We start from the raw sequence: 17,492 nt of genomic DNA on the forward strand, positions 1-17,492 counted from the left end.
CAACTGATCCCTATGAATTAATCATATGAAATAGATGTTAATTAGTTTTTCTATTAATAAATAGTCAGCAAAATGTCTGTGGGTGCTTCTTAATGTAGATAAAGAGCATCAGGAATTACAGAACCTGATTACAGAAAGATTACAGCCCTGAATTTAATAGAACATTACATACCTGTGTAATAAGACAATGTTTGCAATTTTTTAACAGATAACTCCATCAGGCTATTCAGAGAGTATCTGCAAAGACAGACATTATAGGAGTCCAATTAAGCCTCAATTTGAGCATGATACAACTGACAAACACTTGAGAACAGGAATGAGTGAACATGAAACAGAAGAGAACTTGCTCACATCTCCTCTAAGAGAAAATAGAACATCTGTGCTGGAATCTACGTGAGTATGAGGGATATGCACTGCTTTTGACAGTATTTCTATTTGGGAGGAGAATAAGGCAATTTTGCTAAAGTGAATTTAGATAATGGCACTGTCTAATTTACCTGAGAGATTGGCAAGGCACCTTCAGAGCCATTTTAGTCTATCATGCAATTAAGTAATTAGGAAACATACTATCAGTAGAAATCCTTAAAAAAAAAACCCATTGCAAGAAAGAAACTCTGCAAAGTTACTGATCCAGGGAGCTTTACTGCAGGGACTGATTGTTTCCAGGGTGGGGTCTAACAGAGTCAAAGGGCTTAGTTGACAGTAGCTGCTATTTTTCTTGAAAAAACCAAAATATCTGAGAGCACAGGCCAGTGAAAAGTGGTGTGGTGGAAGGGACAACACCTTACTGCTGTAAAAACAAAATGTAAAAGGATCTAAGGATGGAGGGATTGGAGTTAGAGTGACTTTTTACAGGGGTAGTTTTGAATGGGTGGTGCTGCACACCTGGACTGCCTGGACAGGGCTTTGCTGCTCTCAGTTTAGGGGATGGGGGCCCTGTCCTACACTTGACCTAAAGGGTTATTCCATGTGTAGGACTGGCTGAGCTATGTTCTCAGTTCATGTGTCACTCTCCATGTAAGAGAAAACACTTGTGGACCTAAATCTATTCAAGCCCTACTGGCACCAGTGGAATTGAAGTGTGTGTGTGTGTGTGTGTGTGTGTGTGTGTGTTACACTGGGATTTGATCAATTCCCAGCCGAAATGCTCATTTCCATAGGAACTGGACAATCCCAAGCAAGGAAAACCACACACCCTGACTGATTTATCCCAGTTTCATGCCCACACCATTTAATCTCCTGGTTGAGAACTGAGTAGTTTGCTGTAGGTCATTCTTATGTTCCTTTCCTTGATCTGTAGCTCCTTTTCCTTCTCTGGTTGCTTTCCTGGTCTCTGGACTGACTATGTGCAGAATTCTGTGACTTTTCAGTGCTGGGGGCAGAATCTCCAGTGGAGTTACACAAGTCAAACCCTGGTTTCTGTGTTCACCATGCTGCACTTGGCTTCACTCAGGCAATTCTGTGTTTTCACATTACTATTTAAAACTCTCCCAACAGGCATAAATTGTCTTAGTTGTCACAGGAGTAGTTAGTGGTGAATGAGGAGATACTACTCCCTTAGAAATGAAGAGAAAACATTGTTTATTTGTTATCTTTACTTAAAAGTTGGCTAATGAGTAATTCTAGCACCGTCATCTTTACCACTCTAGTGTGTAATTTTTCCTGTGTTCAAGTATAAATGACCAGGCTGATGGGTGATGAGCCTGTGCTTTGCATAGCTGAATTCTCACTAATGCCATTCGATGCCAGAGGAAGCCATAAAAAGCCTAGTTAGCTTCTACCATTTCAAATGCTAAATGATACAAATGCAGTTGTTTAAAACTCTGGTTTATATGTTTAATGGCACAAACAGCTCTCTATTGGACACATGAAATTTTCTCTAGAATTCCAGAGCTTGCTTGTGCTTTAACTGCCTCTTATTTGGCTTCAGTTTCTCTTAAAACATTGCTGTCCATGAGCTTCTAGTTATCCATGGGGCAGTTTGGTGTCTGTAATGAGCTGGTTTTGTAGGCTTTTTGGCTGATTTCTCACTTTTCATCTTCCCTGTTCCATTAGAAATTCATGGAGGAGTAGATTTGTACAAGAAATCAACATCAGGGCCAGGAGTTGCAATTTGATGGTCCTTGTGGGTTCTTTCCAGCTTGGGCTAATCTATGATTATCTATGGCCTATAGTCTGGTGTGCTGTTGGTATAAATTAACTTTTAAGGTAGAGAGTAAACTTTTTGAGAATCCATTCATATTTTTTATATTTCTGTGTTAAATAGGAAAAAAGTCATGATGAGGCAATTTATGATATAATTCATGTTGTGAAAAGGTTCCAAAAACTCTGTTAGTGAGTAATTCATTAGTGAGTAAAAACAGAACCTCCTGGGAATTTCAGATATGTCACAACACAGCAGAAGGGTTTCTTGGAAGGTATTTTTGTTTGCTTAAATAAAAATCTAAATTCATGTCTTTTCTCTCCTCTTTCCTGAGTGTAGCAGACAAGAACAAATGAAAATTGTAAATGAACTGTTAGATCATCTGAACACGACAGAGGAAGAATGTTCAAGTGAAGATATAGAGAAAAAGGATGAAAAAGATCTTAGGCAAATGATTATTCAACTAAGAGCTCAACTCAAACATTTCAAGCAGGTCACTAAATTCTTAAGGCAGCGAGCAGAATTGAAATCAGCTTTTGATGGGGAAGAGAAGCTTTATCCAGATGCAGTGCCACAGATTAATAAGGCGAGTCAGTTGTTGAAAGTGGAATTGAAAGATGCAGCTATGCAAACAATGACTTTAGAGAGTAATGTCATGAGATTCAAACATGAAGGCAAAAAAGGAGCCTCAGAAGAAAAGTCAAAATATTCAAGATTAAATGCAGAAGCAGAACATCAGCAAGAAAATGTGTATAAGAAGGGTGAACAGCATGAAAGACTTTCTTTTACTAGAACAAATGAAGTAAGTTTATTCTCCTTTTTGTACTTAGGGAATAGATGTATAAAAAGGGAAAAATATGTTTCATTTCTAATATTAAATCTTGCTTTTGTATGATTTTTAATATTAGGAAAAGAGATGTAAGCCAAATATATTTTCGATAATTGTTCTTAATGTTCAGAGCTTTTCATCTCCTACTTCAGCGTGCTTTAGAACATTAATTAATTGAATTTCAATTCTCCCTGGGACCACACACTCGTAAATATTACAGCTTTTGGAAAAAGAGAGTCTGTGTTTCCTTGTTCATAATGTACACAACTAGAGTTCTTGGAACTGATGAAGTCTAAATGACAAAAGTGTTCTAGAAAATTCCAGATTTGCATCACATCAGGCAGCAGGCTGTGGAGGGGTCAGTGGGACATTCCACAAACTCAAACCTTAATTTTAGGGTTTTATTAACATCCTATCATTGTGTCTTGCTTCCTGAGAAGTGTGCCCAGGAGTGCCCTGTGGCATGGGGACCGTTTGTTGTGTTTGTGTGGCACTGAGTGCACAGGGGCTGTTCTGGGAGTGCAGGCTGGCTGTGCTCCGGCCAGATGAGTTTTGAAGCTTCTGTCTGCAGGCAGACTGTGATCCCAAACAAAGAGGTGGGAAAACAGTGTCTGCTAAAGAGTTCTGTGTATTGTTTCAGCAGCAGTGATAGGAGTGAAGCTGAAAACTCTTTGAAGATCTTGGCTCCTGCAGAGCAGACAAAGGGGAGCGTTGCTTTTGATTTTGTGCACTGCTAACAGGGAATGTTGTAGCACCTTCTGCAAAGAGTGGTTTCCATAACTTTAGTGATCAAGAGGTTTCTGAGAGGTAGCAATTAGATGTGGTTCATTTTTATTCCAGCTTGTTTCTCTTGGGTTCATTTTTCTGAGGGAAGGGGCTTGTAAATGAAGTGATGTTGATAAGGCTTTGTTCTGGGCATGAAGTGACAGGACAAGGGGAAATGGCCTGAAGATGAAGGAGGGCAAGATACTGAGATATTGAAGATGGATATTAGGAAAAAATTATTCCCTTTGAAGGTGTGAGGCCCTGGCACAGGTGCCCAGAGAAGCTGTGGCTGCCCCTGGATCCCTGGCAGTGCCCAAGGCCAGGCTGGATGGGGCTTGGAGCAGCCTGGGACAGTGGGAGGTGTCCATGACAGGCAGGGGGTGGAATGAAGTGACCTTTAAGGTCCCCTCCAGACCAAACCATTCCATGATTTTGTGATTCTTTCTGCAATTTTCTTTTCTTTTTCAAGTTCCTGTTTTTCCTGGGTTTCAGTTTGCTGTTCTTATTCACCATTTTCCAGATTCCTCTCTGGTTTAATCAGTGGCACCCTCAATGCAGCCTTTGAATGAGTTGCTTTAAAAGCCTTCTTGTTTGGACTAATGCACTGTATCTTTAGCTTTGGAATGGCTTTTATAAATAATTTGATGTAGCCAGCTGAAGTGGCCTTTGGGTAATCTGGGTGACAAATGTGTCTGTGCCACAGTCCTGAGACAGCTGGAAATGGTTTGGTGTTATTAAAGCAGTTTAGTTAGCTGGAAGTTCTGGATTTATTTTGCAGCCTGTGAAGGATACTGTTCTCATATATGTACAAAAGGAATTGAGGATGGCATTTGGAAAATGGAACTTGTTTTTTATGATTTTAAATTGTGTAAAGACTGTAATTGCTGAGAAGTGAATGTGGAAAGGTATTTCAGAATACATTGAGTGGTGAAAGAAATTAGGGGACTTAACAGCACTGGTGGAGCAAATGAACAGCAAAATTATAAACTAAATCTATCTGAACATGCCATTATTGGTTTTTATTATTATTACACACAATTCCATAACTCTCATCAACACATGGCATGCTTTTATCTTTTTGGAGACAGGACTGGTTTATGCTGTGGGGTTTAAACAAGGAACATTTATTTTATGCGGAGTCTTCCAAAAGTGAGAGGCTAAAATGTAGTGACTTAAGAAATGCAGCTTCCCCCAGCTCCAGTGAGGGAATGTGTGTTACAGCAGGAAATGGAAATCCTTCAGAAGCAATTTATGGAGTGGATGGGTGAAGAAACTGGTTTTGTTCATACAGGATTTCTCTGTGGCAGAATAAATGTCCTCTGGCTGATGCAAAGTTATGCTGATTTTCTCAAAGCTCTGCAGGTAGGACATGTTGGGTGGAGACTAAAGGAAGAAAGGAAAATAAGCTTAGGAGTTGTTGAAAAATGAGAAGGATCCTCAAATTAAAAAAAAATGGTTCTAAGGGAAAAAGTTGCTGAGCTGGCAGACATTTATGATATAAATGACAGTGGGAAGTAGCAGTTGGAGAGGTCAGTTTGGGTGAGAAACTGTTTTCCTAAGGCAGCCACAAATCCAGAGCTAATTGATACACCTGGTGGTTAAAAGCCTTTGGTAGGCACTGCTGGATTTGCTGTCCTGCTTCAGGAGCTGGAAAGTTACAGATGCATGAACAGCTGGGACTTACAGAAAATTGTACCACTGAAATGGGTGTTTTGCCTCTCTGAATGTTTCTTTCTCATGTAGCCAAGGGTATTGCAATTTTATTTTCAAAACTAACGTGACAGCTGCCTGATTTTACAGGAGAATTTTTATTTTTCCTGGCCTGTTTGTTTATACTTCCTACACTTGATTGTTATACACAAGTCACTAACTCCCCATTTTCTTCTATGCCTTTTTCAGGCTGGCTCTGCTTCCTTGCCCAAGAAGTCCCGGCTGCCTGTGCTTGTGAGATCCTGCAGGGCATTAGGAAATGTCCCTTTGAACTCCTGGCTGCAGAAATCAGCTCCAGAAGCACAGCATCCTTCCAGGGCACCTCCTGAAGGTCTGAGAACTTGTGAAATACAAACCATACCATTTCAGGCACAACCTAATGGAGAATTACTGCATGAGTCTGGAGCTGGAAACCTTCCAGAGGAGCCTGCACAGGGAAACACATCAGGGAGAGGTAAATAAAGAACAAATCTGGTGACTGTGGTCCTGCCTGGAGTAGTGGCAGCTTCTCTTGCAGCAGAAGTAAATGCAGATCATCTTTATATACGACAATACTGCTTAATCTTGCAAGTTTCTTGAGTAGACAAATATGTGTAGACCTTGAAAAAAGACCTTTTTTTCTGTTTGCCACTAGGATGTAAACCAGCTTTTTGTGGGACAAAAAGTGCTGTGTACATGTGTAAGGTCTGTAATAAATGGCAGAACACAAGGTGCTACATGTGCACACATATATCAGTGTTAGGGTAAATTAAAAATTCCCTTAATAAGATGCCAAATTTAATGAAATCTGCCTGTAATGGAGACAAGAGAGTATAAAAATCCTGATTTTGTTTATGCTGGATAATTAAACTTTTCCAATATTCCACTATCAGTCAAGTCAGCTGTGTCTGTTCCCACTGTGGCTGGGTTAATTTAAACTCGGTTGTTGACAAAGTACTATGATCAGCAAAGTATGACAAATTGTAAGACAGAGCAATGGGTATTAGATAAAGATTTGGGGTGGTAGAAAAATGAAAATGCACTTAGCAGTTAGATTAAAAACTAAGGAGGGGTGTGAAGGATAGGTAAGGGAAGGTAAATATAAAAATAAAACTCAGACAAATTGTGGGTGAGCCACTGTCAGACCCAGAGGATGCAGAGAGTGTTGTTAAAAATAACATTGTTGTGGTAAGGCACAGATATGGTACAATTTGTTATAAATACTTTGGGTGATGGGACTGGAGCAATTAATTCTGGTAGGTGCAAAACCCATGGAGAATCCTGAAGGGCAGGGCTTTGAATTAGGTCCTGAAAGGAGTCAGGAGCTGCAGTCCTGTGATTTCCTCTCCACTCTGGCTTTTTCCCTTGGGTAACAGCTGTGCTGCACACTTGCTGATTCTGAGACTTGCTGCAGTGATTGCAGCAGATTGGTTTGTGATCAATGCTCACACTGGAGAAACTTCTAAGCCTTTTTTCTAAGCTGAACATAAAACATTTAAAAATGCTCTAGAGATTGATTTACTGTTCCATTACAAAGGGCACCTACAAATGTTTATCTTCATTTGTTAGTAGGAGCCTTTGCAATGAATTCTGAGTGGTTGCCCTTATAATTAGTTCAAGTATTTAAAGATACTCATATTATCAGTAAAGATTTTCCTGTTCCAGACTGTCATAGAGCCAGGTTTGTGTTTATGAGATGTGAGGTTTTTTACTTTTTGATTTTATTTATTGATTTGGTTGCTTGGTTTTGATTTGGTTATTTTTAAACTATCCCCACTTAATTTTTTTTCAGTCTCTTACTGATTTCTCTTTTACCTTTCCTCACTGTTCTCCAGTTGTCTCATTGCTCAAACTGGATAATACTGAGACCCAGGTGGAGTTCCAAGATGTTGATCCAGGTACAGAGGACAAGAATGAAAATGTGAAGGACAAAAATCAGCAGAACTATCAAGGTAGAGCATTTATATGGTACAGAATTCCAAAAAAAAAGGAAATTTAAAAGCTTCAATTTCTTCTGAGTTGTACAAAATTGTAAATTGCTTCAGGTAATCACTCCCTTGCTGTTATTTGTGGATTTTAAATCTGGTTTTCTTAGCTGCTATGGATTAATTGCTCCAAGAATCCAAGTTGGTCTTTCAGGGTTGTGCTTTCAGAAGGGCCACAGGGATTTATGAGTCTGGTTTCCAGTAAAAATAATGAGTTGTATGCCTGACTCTGATCTCTGTTGCTAATGACCTCACTTCTGAACTCCTCTCTGAATTAAATGTTTGTTACTGCTTCTCCATCTAGTTCTGAACTATTGGAATGAAGCAACTGAGTGATAGAATTTTGCTTATCTGAATTATTTGAAGGCATTCAAGTAGGCTGAAACCTAATGGAATCATTTAATGAAAATGTAAATAGACTTAATGCTGTGTGTTCCACGTTTGTGCATCATCCATTAGTCTTTTTTGGGAGGGCTTGAGTAACCTGGGTAGCACTGGAGAGTGCAGAGGATTTGGCCAATTCTGTAATCCTTTGGTGTGCAGGGTCCTGCTCAGTGCACCCTGTGGGGGTGTGGACACAGGGAGCTCATTAGTTCTCCTCTTTAATTAAAGGGCACTCTTGCATTAAAAACCATAGCCAGTGCTCTGATCTGGAATATCTTTGTTAGGATCTCTTTTTATTTTCTCTGTTTGCTACCTGGAATGATGCATGGAGTCAGGGTTTCAGAGTTTGTCTTCACCTGATGTTGGGGATTTTTGCCATCTGTGTTACTGCAGCAGAAGTTCATGGGTGCAGTGTTGCATTCCCTCCTTGTGTCCTCCAGAATCCATACCCAGGCACTTTCCTGGAAGCACTTCCTTCCTTTGGAGTGCCACACAAAATGAGTAGAGTGCAGCAAACATCCTCAGATGTCAAATCAGAAATGGTTTGGGTTGGAAGAGACCTTAAAGCTCATCCCATTCCCCCTGCCATGGGCAGAGACACCTCCCAGTGTCCCAGGCTGCTCCAGCCCCTTCCAGCCTGGCCTTGGACATCCCAGGGATGAGGCAGCCACAGCTTCTCTGGGCAGTGTTGATATTCCAGATTCACAGCTTCATTTTATTCCAGCTATTAGGTAATATTTATTTTTATTCTCCTGATCTTGGTCTTGGGCTTTCATACAGAGCTGCTCCCCCTGAGTTTTTGTTTTGATTTACAGCTTGAACCTGGACATTGAAATTCTCCATGGAAACCAATCTGAAAGTATTGCAACCTGTCTGAAAGATCAATGAATTGGCTCCCAAAAGGGAAGTTCTAATTCAAAGTGATCTTTTGCAGAACTAATAGAAGGGGAAAATTTAATTTACTGGTAACTAGAAAATAATCATTTTGCTGGCTACTTACACCTACAGCCCTCAATATGCACAGAACTCTAAACATGGATCTTCTGTAGGAATTTATGGCTTTTATTGGGCTGAATCTGAGGTGATTGCATTACTTAGGGATGGCAAAGTCACCTGAGGGATGTGATGTTCATATCAAATGTAAAACCTTTAATATCAAACACTTTAGTGGGGTTTGTTTAGAACGCCTTTTAAAAAGAAGTTATTATAGCCTCCTTTTCAAATTTGACTGTTTTGTTGACAGTCTTTTTAAAATTCCACTGACTTTATGCTCCAATTGATTTTGTATAGATTTTTGAGGTGGGGAGAAGAAGAATATTTAATTAGAAGCTTTAGGAGGAACCATGTGAAGTCAGAGTCTCCTTTGCCTCATGTTTGAGGTTATCATTTTTGTGGCTGGAAAGGTCTGGGCTTGATCAGTGCCTGATTCAGGAGAGCATATGGCAAAAGGAATTTTCAAGAATTTGGGAAGAGAAAGTTGGTTGTATTTTGAGTATTGTTTATTTGAAAGGTAATAAAGGTTTTGAAATACTTGATGTGCAAATTGAATTCATGGCAAATCACAAAGAGAGGTCAAAAGTTCCAAACTAATAATGTATAGCTTGTAATTACCTACATTTTGATTCTGCTCTTATAGAATTGAAATAATTCATTCTAGTGCTGAATGTCAGGTAAAGAAATACTAATATTCACACACAAGCCTCCTGTTTTTCAGAAATGCAAAATCATCATAGCATTAGCAATGGGAATATCCAGAGTTCATTAAAAGAGGTGGATGAAGAGTTTTATCCCATGGGACACGAGGACACTGACTCAGCCCCTGCACATTCAGACTCCAAGTGCCTGTGTGCTCACCAAGAGAGTGGAACAAGAACTGATGCCCTCCAGGGCTGTGGAGCCACAGAGGATATAGAAGAATTGAAACAAAGAGTTAAGAATATGCAGTCTGAGCTTGAAAAGTACAAAATGTTCCTGCTGCAGCTGCAGGGCTCTGAGCAGCTCTGGTTCAGTGGTGTTTCCAGTGGGGCTGTGAGGGATGCAGCCCTGCCTGTGGAAGGGTTTGTCACACCAATACAAGGCACAGCTATGGAAGGAGTTCAGACATCCTCTGGTGTCCCTCAGCTGGATTTGGATGAGATCCACACCAAAACCAGGGATTCTGAGTCTGTGCAAGCACCTGATATGTGGGCAGCACAAAACCTTAAGGAGCTGCTGTTGGCCAATGAGGCAGAAGCTGACAAAGAGCAAGTTGTGAATGTGCATCTTGATGCAATGTATCCTCTTCAGAGCAGTCTGAGAGCAACATCACCATCCAAGTGAGTAAATCTGCTGCTCTTTGAGCTTCCCTTTAGTAAGCAGCAATATCAAATAGCACAGCAAGGTGAGATGAGGATAATTTTATTCACAAGTGTTGTTACAGTAAGGGCTAAATTTCACTAACATTAGCATAAAGGAACTGAAATGTTTTGTTAAAAGACCCCCTAAGTACAAAACTGATAAATTTGTGCTATCATCTGTGCCAGGCACATCTGTCTCTCCCACACCTCAGGCCCACAACTCTCTTTGCTGTGAGAGATCCTCTCTGGAGCCAGCTCAGATCTCAGGTTACCTGTGGGACAGGCTCACCTCTGTCAGCAGAGCACCACAGCCTGCAGCACTCAGGATATTTTCAGGTGCCAAGTGTAGGAAAATGGAACACCCCATTTAAGACAGAAATGTTTTTGTGGGCAGTGGGCTGGCAGATTGGTGCTGGCCCTTCTGTTTGAGTGCCCAGACTTGGTGTGTAAACATAAGATGTTCACGCTCTAGTTCCAATTTATTTTGCAGTTGAGGGCTGTAATGCCTTCCTGTTAAGGATGTGAGAGGAGATAAATATAGAATTAATGAATGAAATTTTATAGCATAAGCTCATAAGCTGGAAAATCATTTAGGGGAGACTGAAAAGTATCAGTCTTGGATTTTGTATGAGGCTTGGGGCAGCATTTTGGCTGCATTTGTACAAATTGCAAACATACAATGGGGGATCATAAGAGTGAGCCTTTTTTAACATCCACCCTCCTTTTCTCCCTTTTAAATATTGTTATTGTGCTGAGGGCCTGTGAAATACCAGAAATTGTAACAAGGAAAGGCATTCAGCCTTGTGCTTTTCTTCCAAATGCTTGCGTGGAAATATTTGGAGACAGCGAACAACCACCAGCATGGACTATTGTGTGTGTCTGAGGCTCACTGTTGTAAAATACAGTGGTGTTACAGAGTCCATAGGAATTTATATGCCTTGAAAATATACCTCATCCATTTTACAAAGAAAGATCCAGCTGTGAATTAAGGGATGAGACCCTGTGGATCACTGTGAGGTTTTTATGGCCACTGTCTAGGACAATGTCATGAGTTACAAATGACAGACCCCAAAATGAGTTATGCATCTTTTCCTATACAAATGACAGTAAAAATGCTGTAACAACCCACATCACCATAGATTCTGTTTGATTCCCTGCATCTTTTAACATCTTCTCTCCTTTTTCCCTGCTAATGGGTGATTCTGGAGAGAGAATTCTGCCTGTGGTACAGACAGTGGCGGTACAAAGGGGTTGCCTGCATTTGCAAATGTAAATTCAATAAATAAATTCAGTTGATCTGAGTTGAAATTTATATCCTGGCTTGTGGAGTTTGGGCATCACAGTGGTTGTCATTATTTCTTGCAATACACATGCAGAGATGTGGAGAATTTTCAGACTGGGTGAAACCATCAGTTCAGAAAGTCCAATACCTGTTTTGGCAGGAAATACAGTTTCAGAGAAGGTTGTCTGCTTCCATAGGGAGTTAAGAAAACCACAAAACACCAAGCCAGAAAAAAATCCCCAACCAGTCAGGAAAAATATGTGTATTCTTGAAAAAAATTTACATGTATTCACTCTTATTTAGTTAATTTGGCACCTTTGCTGCCATCCATGTTCTTTCCAAGCACGCCATCAAGTCATCCCATTAGTTTTGGCCCATTTTATAACTGATACAGTTAAGTGAAGGAGAATAATCTCTAAATACCAAACTCAACAAGCAGAGACAATACATCTCTCATTGTGGCTGTTAAAAGCATTTTAAAACCAAATTGAACCACATAAAATTATAGTTTAGGAATATAAGCTTAATTCCCATTTTATTTATATTTAAATATCATTTATGGCCAGCAAGCTTTACAGCTAATTTCATTTTCTCAGATATGACTCGTTGGTTCACTCACAAGTTCGGGAGCTGTCCTTCCAATGCCAGCAAATCAAGGAGATCCGCTGTGGCTGTGCCACCTACCTCCAGCACCTCAGCAGCCTGGTGAAGGCCTTTGAGGAGCTGCTGCAGGCCAGTGATGTTGATTATGACGTTGCTGAAGGCTTCCGTGAGCAGCTGAACCAAAGTGTGCTGCTGTTTGAGAAACTGGAGATGAAATTCCTCTATGGTGAGCAGCACTATTTGTGCTTCTTGTCCGATCGATGAACGCCCTGGGAAATGGGAAGGATTTTATTTGGTTGTTGGTGAAAGGAAGCTTTCCTTGCTGTTGGTTGCTTTAGGATGGGTTATGGGGAGGACTGTCATGGAAGGTAAGATTTTTATGATCCACAAAGAATCACAGAATTGGAAGGGATCTCTAGAGATCATTCAGTCCAAGTCTGTGCCAAGGCAGGGTCACCTGGAGCAGGTGACACAGGAACATGTCCAGGTGGGTGTGGAATATCTGCAGAGAAGGAGACTCCACACCTGTTTCACCCTCAATGTAAAGAAGTTCTTCGTGTTGAGGTGGAACTTTTTGTGTTTTACTTTGTGGCCATTGCTCCTTGACTGGGTTTTACTTTTGTAGCTGTACTCTTTATTGACACCTGCTCATTGGGGTCATCTCAATACAAGCATATTTTAACTGCCCCAAAAAAATAGTGGTTGTATAAAAGTTTTGTTACACATAGCTTCAGGGTTTCCTGTTTCAGCCCAGCTGACTGTTGAAGACACCTGGGGACATGACTTAGTGCTGGGCCTGTCAGTGCTGGGTTGAACTCAATGATCTAAGATGTCTTCTCCAACCTAAATTATTCCATGATTATTTTAAGGGATCTGCGTTTTGCTGCCTGCTAGTCTGGCTGGAAATGTACACTACCATTCATAAGAGAGCTAAAATACAACTGTGTTTTGGAAAATGAGCATCACAATTGACATTTGGCACTAGAAGGAAGAGTATAACCTGCATTCTGCCTTCAGTCTGTAGTTTGGAGGAAGTTAGCAGGAAGGGGATGGAAAGGGATGCTGTTGGAAGGAACAGCAAGCAAGATCTTTTCCTGGCATCACAAGTGCTGCTCTTGCTGACCCAAAGAACCAGCAATCCTTCACAGATATCAGCTGCAGGAGCAAAACACCTGAGGTGCCTGAGATGGGGACTGACCCTCCCATCCCCCTGGAGCTGCCTCTGCTCAGCCCCATTTGGGGCCCAGCCACAGCATGATCTGTGTTCTGCCTTTCACTGCACATCATGGCAGGATGTTGCAGTTTTGATTGCTCATATAAAGCAGCTGTGTGTGAGAAAAAGGTATTACAGCCTTGTGTCATAGCAGGGTAATAAAAGATTGAGTGTATTCAATGATTTCGGTGGCTACAGAGATTCCTTGCATTGCAAATGAGAAGACTGTAGTGAATAAACATTAAATGCCTTTAAACCAACAGATGGTATCCTATATACTATGAAAAGTCACTGACAACTGAGACAATTCAATATATCTAACACAATGGTGCTGCATTGAATCACACATTAAAGTAAAATGATGTTTGTAGGGTTGTAAAGAACATCCAGTGTACTAAGAATTGACTGTAAAGAAGAAGCATGAGCAGCTGTCTGTCTCTGCATTTCCATCCTGACCTTCAGTTCATTCCCCTGAAATTTCAGCTGTGCAACTCTTCCCTGCCACTTTTGCTTAATTGCACAAAAATTTTAAAATAGGGGGAGCCAAGGTGACACCACCAAGCTCTTATTTCTTTATTCAAATTAGAGTCTGAGTCCAGGTCTCTTGCACTGAATTGTGCCTGTGCTCACACACAATTCCACAGAGAATGTTGCAGGCAAAATCCTGTATGTGCTCCTTCATTAAGGATGACTGGTTAGCCTGACTCCAAAACCAGCACAAAAAATCCAAGTGCAATGGAATTTCTTTTATATAAATGTTATTGAAGAAGTAATAACAGGTGCCTGTAATCCTTTTGTTTAATTAGCATACCAAATAGATATGCTAATTAAAACACCAAGGCTGTAAAATCTGGCATCTGTGGTTGGTCCCTATATTTTTTTTGTGAGTTCCAGAGCAAAGCTGTTGCTTTGTTGCTGGGCTATAAATGGTTTTGGTCATGTACAGCATTTGACATTAATACAAAGTGTGCTAGTATCTGTTGACTCCTCTAATTTCTCATTAATTTACTACTCTGTATTTAAATAGAGTAAGATGAAGGGGGGAAAATTGTCATTCTCAGTATGTGTTTTTAATCAGCTGTTTCTGCTTTGCAGGAGAATCAATAGGTACAGAAGTCACTATACTTTATGAATTAGCTCAAAGGTAAGAGTGCAACTGAATGTTTAGCAAAAATATGGGTGTTTCATAAGTTGATAAGGATACTCCATGTTTTGTAGCATGTTTAACTGTTTGGCAGGGCTTTGCTTATTAATATCTATTTTGTTAATAAACCATCCATTGAAAACAGATTAAGGCTTTTTTCTCCACTTCTCACCAAGCAGGTGAGAGGCTGAAAGAGAAACACCGTGCCACCAGGATTGTTCTTTTCGTGAACAAAAATAACCATGTCCACAATCCACTGTGGTGCATGCTGAGACATGATCCTGCTGCAGGTGCCAGGGGGGACAGTCCCTCCCTGAGTGTCCCCATGCCCTTGGGGCTGGCTCAGGGTCACTCCAGTGCAGCACTGCTGAAGTTCATTATTGTCACAGCACCTTGATGCTGAAGGTGAAGAGAGCAGGTGTTGTTGTGCTGTGCTTGTTGGTTTTCTGCCAGCTTGGGATTCTTCTGTGCTACAGAAATGCTCAGCTCCCCGTTCAAGGCACTTGAGGTCCCCTGAACACAGAGGTGACTGCCTGGTGCTGGAAAATGCAAAGTAGGCTGGAGGGCCAGTGATTGTTCCTGCTGACTTCAGTGAGCTCTGAATTTCAGTCTTGATACAACCTCTGATGTGCAGTGGTTTTTCATGCCCCGTCACATAAATTTACCTGTAAATCAGTGTAAATTTGGCATCTTCTGTCCACTTTCCAAAGTCATAGAATAACTTCTATACTTTAAACCATTTTATTTGGCACAAAAGGAATAATGAGAAGAATGCCACCATGTACCAACATCTGCAGGATGAGTCTCCTGTGCCATCTGCTCTTCACAGCTCATCTGACTTTGATGTGTCAGAGAAGTCTCCTCTTGGCTCACCTGAGCACAGGCATGACCTGGAAGGCCAGCACAGCACACTGCCACTTCTGCCAAGCAAGTTTCCTCCAGGTAATGTTTTTCCCATGGAAGATTTGCTGGATATTGGGAAAAGCTGATAAATAACACACAAGGGAACTAATTAAGAAATAATGAAGAAAGTTTGTCTGTCTCATCTTTCCAGTTCCTTGCATAATCATTGCAGTTTCAGTGATGAGGCACACAGAGATGGCAACCATCTGAATTACTCTTTTTGAGGCAGTATAAAGTGTGTTAGTTTGTGTCCTTGTTGTTTTAAGCTACCAGCTTTTACATTGCTCCAGACACTCTTTAAATAGACAAGTTATAAGGTGAAAATAGACAATTGTCAAGAGATTATTATGTGGAAAAGGAGAGATTTTCTAATTTTATAGGAGCCAGTGTTGTGTTTCCTTGAGAATTGTTAAGTGCTGCATAATTAATAAGTGGTGTCATGTTTGACCTGGATAGTTCCACTAAACACAAGTGATGCTTGCAGTACTTTATCGGCAGCAATGAAAATTTAATAGCTGAGCTGGCACATCCTGTTCAGGGAGAAATATTGCAGAGCAAACCAGGAGTGTGTGACATGGATAAACTGACACATCACACGCTGACAGGTAGAACAGATCTGCTCCTGAGGAAGGATGAAACTTGCAGCCAGTGGAAGAAAAATTGTAGAATAGCAAAGCAAGAAGGAAAAGGTACAGTAATGAAACTTGATAGAGCAGATTTCTTTACTGTGGAGTGCATTGTCTAAGTGAAAGTCAAATTTCTCTGAGTTACTCTGGGAGCTTCCTATTGTTGTAAGGAAAAATGTGTGCTGGTGGTGTGTGGAGCTGCATTGCAGACTTTTGGATTCTTTCCTCAGTACAGGCAAGGTTTAAGTAGATAAAATTGTTATCTATTCCACTTTTGTAGGAAGAAGAAATCTGAAGAGTCTTAAAGTGAAAAAAAAGTTAAAAGGTTAAAGCCTTAAAGTCTTTAAGTTAGAATGTAGAGTAGGAGTTGTCACTGAATGCATGGTTTGAGCACTGTATAGGAAAAGGGTGTTATGGAGTCAGATATTCAATATCTGCCATTTTTAACAGCTCTGTGTCATCTTCTAGAATTAACACCCATTAGATTTGACAAGAGTACATAGTGTAAAAGAATACAATCATCTGCTCTAAATAAGAAGTGGTCTCTTGCTTTATTTAGAGTTATTAATGGAGCATCTGCAGGAAATTAGAATCCTGAGACAGCGTTTAGAATATTCCATAAAAACTAATGAGAGACTGAGGAAGCAGCTTGAGAGACAAGTAACAGACAAGGAACTAGATCAAGGTAAGAATTCGTTTAATGAGAAACTGAATCCATCTTTCCTGCTGAGAGCCTGAGGGATCAAATGCCACTGGAAAGGTTTGGGGCCACTGTTCTCTGTTCTGGTGTTCAGCATCTCTGAAAGCCAAGCTCTGAGGTGGATTTAAAGCTTTTCACAAGTAGCCAGCTTTCACTAAAGATGCTTTTGGAACACCTTTTGAAGGACCCCATCCCTGCATTTTTCTACACTTTGCTTCACTCTCCTTCCCACCTTTTCCCCCATAGGAAAATTGATTAATATGCAATATTACTCTGACTGGAAGCAGGTAATAAATACAGACATACTTTCCTTTTCCTCAGTTCCACTGGTATTGACATTAGATTCATTATGTTTTACATCATCCCCATGATCCATTTCTGTTGTTGTTTAAATGGAGGCAACCTGCACATGGCAGTTTGCTTTCAGGGATAATTTACAGTGATGGAAAGGTGGATAAAAAGCATCCATTTCATTCCTGAAGTATTTACACTGCTGGAAAGGCATTCTGTGCTCGTGAAATAACCACACTGAAACACTTCCAACTCTTTTACAGCTTCATAAAGATTCTGGCAAGGGCATCCATTAATGCAGTGAAAGTATATTTTCTTTATAAACTGTCTTAAGGCTTCCATCTGTCTTCTTGTTGCCTTAGCACATCTACCAATGTGTACAGGAGAAATTTGGAAAAGTAAAGGAAAAAAGCAGCTACCTGTTAGAACAGCTCCTTTTTGTCACTGTGTTCTTTCAGTTCTTGTTTCTCTCTGTATCAAAGATCTCTTTCATGCTATCAGATATGCACATGCTTTCTTGCTAGTGATGCTCCTTTTTCCCGATAGATGAGCTTTTTTTGAATTTTGGTGTAAAAAGAAATCCTGAAGTGAAGCTGAGA

At 40.5% G+C, this 17,492-nt stretch overlaps 1 protein-coding gene across 1 annotated transcript in view; it reads left to right on the forward strand.

The window, feature by feature from the left end:
* Nucleotides 1-17,492, forward strand: part of CDK5RAP2 (CDK5 regulatory subunit associated protein 2) — a 70,727-nt gene that overhangs the window by 36,530 nt on the left and 16,705 nt on the right. Inside the window, 9 exon segments of the mRNA XM_030961343.1 lie at nt 209-393; nt 2,483-2,945; nt 5,637-5,901; nt 7,262-7,378; nt 9,510-10,110; nt 12,010-12,242; nt 14,325-14,373; nt 15,203-15,315; nt 16,462-16,587. Coding sequence (XP_030817203.1) covers nt 209-393; nt 2,483-2,945; nt 5,637-5,901; nt 7,262-7,378; nt 9,510-10,110; nt 12,010-12,242; nt 14,325-14,373; nt 15,203-15,315; nt 16,462-16,587 — 2,152 coding nt within the window.

This window comes from Camarhynchus parvulus, chromosome 17 (genome assembly GCF_901933205.1).
Source record: "Camarhynchus parvulus chromosome 17, STF_HiC, whole genome shotgun sequence".
Taxonomy (NCBI): Eukaryota; Metazoa; Chordata; class Aves; order Passeriformes; family Thraupidae; genus Camarhynchus; species Camarhynchus parvulus.